Raw genomic sequence first — 6,000 nt, 5'->3', positions numbered from 1 at the left:
GCTGCATGCTAAGTCTGGTGAGCCATGCGAGGAGCCATGGGCCCTGGGACACATGACCCATGCACTGAGCCGTGTTCCCGGAGCCACATGAGCTATGTGCTGAGCCCCATGCTGAGCAACATGAGCCAGGTGCCCCGACCTGCTTGAGCTGTGTGCTGGGACATGTGCCCCAAGCCATGTGCGTTGTGTGCTGAGACGTGCCCCAAGCCATGTGCGTTGTGTGCTGGGACATGTGCCCCAAGCCATGGGCGTTGTGTGCTGAGAGAGGTGCCCGAGCCGCCTGTGCTGGGTGGCCCACTGTATGCTGAGCCATATGCTGCACCTGCCTTTCTCTTGAACATTAGTGCATCATTAAAGAAACCACCCTATCAGTGTTAAACATCCTGCACTAGGACCAGCAGTTTTTGAAGCCTCAGAACTGGAACCAGTCTTGCTTCCCAGGACCCAGCAGGTCCTGATTCTTGGGGACAGTGATTCCTCCAGCTTTACTTCAGCGCTGTCTCCAAGGGTCTTGGTGCCAGAGCTCTCCTCAAAAACTTGCAGGATTTCTGGCATAGAGAGGGAAGTGAGTTCTGGTGCTCAGAAATGGCTCAACAGGTTGTTCCTGATTCCCTAGGAAACTTGCCTTTGAATGGAGAATTTCAGTCTAGAAGGGGAGCATTTCTGAAGGTTAGCAGAGGCTGAGAGTAGGGGGCTGGAGCAGAAACATGAGGGTGACTGCAGCACAAAAAGTCCCAGGTTGCACTTAACTTAGGAAATGACCTTTACTACGGTGTAGAGAGCTCCAGTGGAAATACATTACAGATGCTAATCTCCTAGGGCCAAAGACAAAGCTACTGGCAGCAGCTCGGATTCTGCTGACTCCGTGGTAATGGCACCTGTTTTCACCAGGTCTGACTTTGACCCATCCCAAAAGAAGAAGTGGTAGTGTGTGTAATAGAGCGCTTGTGGAGAGAGATTAAGGAAATGATAAATGAATGACAGCATGTCCAAAGAGCTGAGCTGTGCTGTTAGCAATTTCCGTGGAAGAGTGAGCAAGTGCCTTCCCAAAGAGGAAACTGCTCAATGTGCTCATCTTTCCGGTACCAAAATCCAGATATGGCAACCGCCTGGGACAAGAGCAGCACAAGGCTGCATCAGCAAACAAGGGAGGTTGTAGAATCCCAGGTCACTGGAGATCTTTAAGAACAGGTTAGACAAACACATATTGGGGTGATCAAGGTATACGTTGTCCCACCTCAGTGCAAGGGGTTGGACTAGCTGACCTCTCAAGTGTGCCTTGCAGCCCAACATTTGTATGGTTCTATTATCCTACCCCAATACAAAACTAGCACAGGCATGCTGAACAAACGCAACACCCAGGGCAAATGTGTGCATGTACATCTGTGTATTCCTTGATCAGCACTTGGGGCAAAACAGAGTGAGGGTGTTGTGACACTATGCTCCATATTCTTCCTAGATATATTATTATGATGTGATTATGGCATAACTACGATGTATTTTATGTAAGATAGGTCATGTGAGATATCATTGAAAAGGTCTCTTAAGTTAGGAATATTGTCTATACAACTATTACAAATGTATTTACACCTGGGGAATGCCCACTAGGCAGAATGCAATCAGGCTAGATGGCTGGGTGGGAAGGGTCATTAGAGAAAACAATAGGCCTTAGAAGAAGTTTATCTCCCAGAGGGGATCCTTCCTGAGGACCTTACAAACAGCCTCCGAGTCATGGTGGCTATGACACAACAGGGGCTTGTGACCAAATGACCTGGTGCTGGACTCCATCTTGGAATACCAGTGTTTTTCCACTGGCACTTAATGGTGCTCCAGGGCTGAAGATGGGATCACGGGAGTGAGCAGTTCCAATCCCGGTACCGGGCAAGACTCTTGAATCGTGGGAGAAGCCAGCACCAACAGGTTAAACAACTCCCTGGCTGCCTCGAATGTCTTAGGTGTAGATAGCATTGGAAAGGGCTCTTGAGCTTGCGGTACCAAAAGGTGCACTGGTCCTTCAGGGATTGGTCTCAATGAACCCTTTCTAGACTCTGGAGTCAGTGAGCCATCTTGGCTTATGGACGACATCTGGGGGCTGCATCTTCTTTGGCTGCACCTATGAGTTCTTGCCTCAGTTCAGTGCCTTCACAGTAGACTTCCAAGGCCCTGGTACCTAGTCTTTGGGAGACTTATACAGTCTCTTCTTAGGCACTGGTGGTGCGGACCTGCCTGTGGACTCAGTCAGAAAAGAGGGTGTACTCCAAACTGATTCAGGTGCACTCATTACCCATTCAGAACAGGAAGTTTCCGACAGCAGGTGAAGCACAGACTCCATAAGCAGGTACTTGAGTCTGGCAGTCCTTTTTCAAGCAGGATTTGAACTCTCTAGAAAGATAAGAGGGGTAGCCGTGTTCGCTGCTTTTATAGATCCAGACTAAGAGTCCTGTGGCACCTTATAGATTAACAGACGTCTGTTAGTCTATAAGGTGCCACAGGACTCTTCACTGTTTCTCTAGAAAGATGACATTTATCACTTACATGCACCAATCCTAGACACTCGAGGCAGCTGGGGTGTGGGTAGCTCAGTGGCATAGACCTGTTATAAGAGCAACAGGTCTTGAAGCCAGGAGAATGAAGCATTAGCCCAGTACCCAACTAGGCATGAGTAACTCTACACTAAAAAATTCTATTCTAAACATTCAACAACTATTTAGGAATGTTTAAATTTTTCAAATATTTAGGAAACATTCAAGCCTAAAAACTAACACAACAGGTACTGTATATACTACGGGAGGAACAATTTGTGGATACAAAGATCACAACTGCAACAACCAGAAAGGAACTGAGGGGGACTGGCGGCAGTGTGGCCCTTTACACCTGCATCCACTGGCATGAGGAACCAGAGGGTACTCACGCTGCCTCGACAGGTACTGCTGAGGGAAAATATCTCTGACAACTGTGCATGAGGCACACATACCTATATTGGAATGGACATATTCTATCACTTAAGAAGAACCTGCACCTACTTTCTATTGGAACATAAAGTTTGGTAGTTCTACATGAATGCTATTTTTGGTATTTTTCTGCTAGTCAACTGGACAGTACCAACCTGGGCCCTAGAACCATCTCTCACCTGATGTATTGGTCTTTGAACCTGGCAGAGAACTATCCCTACAGCTCTCACTGCTTCCTACGTGGGAATATCCTGTGAAATTAACACTTAGTTATTTGCTACCTTCAGCTAGTAGCACATAACTCTGCCTTCAGATGAGCTTTCACTGTAGCCCACTAGAGCAGCCTGATGAACATGCATGTAGTGAGATTAATTTAGAAACTAAAATGCTAAACTCTACGAGCAGCGCAGTGTCAGCAATCTCAATTCCATTTTATAGTCTGTGGGTTTGTCAATGGGGGGAATTTTTTCGGCCTGAATGGCCAAACACAAGGTCTCTTATTTATCTGGCATCTTATCCCACTTTAATTAAAATGCTTTGGAAGCAGCATAACTACTTTGGAATAAGTTATCCACTCTACAGTTCATGTGGAAACATCCCTATTTGTAATTAACTATACCACTTCAAGCCATCCTCTGCCACTCTGCACTGCTTCACATCTGGATTAGCCTGTCTTTCCCCTGTGTACCTTCTACTGCACCAGGGTCATCCTGACTGGATGTCACCTTCCCATTTAAATGATGGTGTGCAGCCCAAGTGTGCCCCTTTCATGTGCTCCTATCTAGAAGTCCTGGATTTCCTTGTATCCCTGGGGAGATGAGCACATCAAGTCCCATCTTAACAAGAGTCAGTGGAATGTGAAGAGAGATGAGTGGCTATCACTACAAATGTGGGAGTGGGGCACTCCCAGGACATAGACTAGTGCCACAACAAAGCAAAGGAGCTCCAGCAGAATTACAAAAACAACAGTCTCAGTAACACTCCCAGTACATGCACTAGGAGGAGCTGGACTGGAGTTTTGCCAGGGAGGCCACAATGAAATGTATATTCCTGCACCATCGGAAGGCACCCAGTTGACAACAGGCGCCAGTGAGGAGATACCCTCAGACAACCAAGATCTTTGGCATGTCCAACCCTGAGCCACAGACCCAGGTAGAGACATTGCCAGAGATGGTCCCCAAGACCCAGATGGAGAGCCAGCCTGATAGCACTGCAGAGGGGACCTTTTGCTGTAAGTATTATGTGCTGTATTGCAATAAACTGCCCTGATATTGACTGCATAGGGGGATTTAAACAACTTTGTTCTGCGTACTAGCTGGGTGCCACCATGTGGGGTGGATATCACTATGAGAGGGGCCAGCCATGTCTGTCTCTGTACAGCACCCTTAACTCTCCATCAGCTTGGCTTTTATTATCCTCCCCTTCCCACTAGCATACTCAAAAAGGCATCCATGCCAGAAAGTGTATGATCAAAAGTTTAATGAACGTGTTGATAATCTGGTGATGGAAGTGATGGTTCCTATAAGCCTCAGGCTGCAGTCAGAGCCATCAATTATTCAACTAATGAACCTATTGTGAGGAAAAACAGCCTCCCCTTGGTTAGACCATCCCAGAAAAATAAAATGTCCTGAAGGTCACCACATCTGGGTTCTGTGGAAATGGGAATATGTACCTAGAACCAAAACCATATAGGGTTCTACAGGTCAAATCTAACACCCCGAGTTACATCTGAAAAACAACTACAGTGCAAACCCACAGATCATAAGGGCTCTTTAAGCACTGCAGGCAGCCTTGTGTTTGCCATGCTTAGGCAGCTGCCTGCACATGGCATACACAAACAGTCCTGAGGAGCAGCCCTATGTGGAGTGCATGCCCACAGTGTCTTGCAGAGCTGACAAAGGCCTAGATAACTGGAGCCCCTCAATGTGCAATCCTGAGTAGTAAGGGATGGAGGTGATGAGCTCTGTCATTTCTCTGGGTCACTCCTCCAAACATTACTTACTTGAATAATGAGTGGGTTGAGCCTCAGACAGATGTTCTGATTCCATTAGACTTGGGAAAAATATTTCAGACAAACCTCTCCCCCCATCCCCACCCAATGAAAAATGCAGATTCATGTCAACCAAAACATTTGCAAACTTATGTGGCATTCACTGAACTATTTTGCTCAAAAATTCAAAATGACCTTTTGTTTTGAATTTTACTTCAATTTCATTTTAAAAGTTTGAACTAAAAATGGAACAAAAAGTTTAGTTTAATCCAAAAGAAAAAAAATTCAGTTTGCCAAAAACCAAAAATTTGTTTCAGGTCATCTGAAAGTGAATTTCTCTTCCCGTTTTTCAGTTTGGTCAGTCAACTGAAAAGTCTGTTATTTGCACAGCTCTGGCATCTATGCCGCAATCGAAGACAGACATTGAAAAAGGGCCTGGATCCAAACTTAAGTCATGGGGGACTCCCCTGGGCTTCAGCGAGCTTTCTTCAAGCCCTAAATCACAACACGGAACCACCTTACAGCTCAATCTATGCATTAGCAGAACTTCATAAGATGACCAAGTTTTAGTTACCCAGAATGACTGAAGTGAGCTGTAAATTCAGGATAACCGAGACCAAATAATTCTGATGTTTTATTTCTTTATATATTATACAACACACACACTTTTAATATTTGGTAAAAAAGTTAACAAAAGTATCTCAGAAGTGACAAAATCCTTTCCCTGTTTAGATTTCAGAAGCTCAAACACTATCTTATTAGACAACTGTTGTTTTATAGCTTTTATGGAGTTTAAAGTGCAAACTACTCACAGATACAACTGGGCAAGAGTACTGTATTCTGATGCGAAAGGTGCAGCATCTAAAATATGTAACATAAAAGCTTCATTGGGTGGCTACAACGACCCTGGGAAGAAGGGGAGCTTCGGAAACTACTTTCTGACTCCTCTGTGCAGAAATATGCTCCAGCCGCTCTGTGTAGAATCCATTAAAATCCAGCCTAGGGGAAAGCAAACACATGTTCAATAGTCTTCCCACAAATGGCCCAGAAGTGTGAAAA

The 6,000-nt window shown here is 45.5% G+C and overlaps 1 protein-coding gene across 4 annotated transcripts in view; it reads right to left on the bottom strand.

The window, feature by feature from the left end:
* Positions 1-5,562: 5,562 nt before the first annotated feature.
* The window catches only part of TUBGCP2 (tubulin gamma complex associated protein 2), an 89,963-nt gene continuing 89,525 nt past the window's right edge, over positions 5,563-6,000 (bottom strand). For 3 of the 4 annotated variants that reach the window (XM_054034580.1, XM_054034579.1, XM_054034581.1), the window contains exon 18: positions 5,563-5,940. In XM_054034580.1, the coding sequence (XP_053890555.1) occupies positions 5,826-5,940 (115 nt within the window). In that variant the 3' untranslated portion in view covers positions 5,563-5,825. The remainder of the gene's footprint in view (positions 5,941-6,000) is intronic. The other variant, XR_008445661.1, reaches the window with a different exon arrangement.

This window comes from Malaclemys terrapin, chromosome 7, assembly GCF_027887155.1.
Source record: "Malaclemys terrapin pileata isolate rMalTer1 chromosome 7, rMalTer1.hap1, whole genome shotgun sequence".
NCBI classification, from domain to species: Eukaryota; Metazoa; Chordata; order Testudines; family Emydidae; genus Malaclemys; species Malaclemys terrapin.
This window is presented reverse-complemented; position numbering and strand designations above follow the sequence as displayed.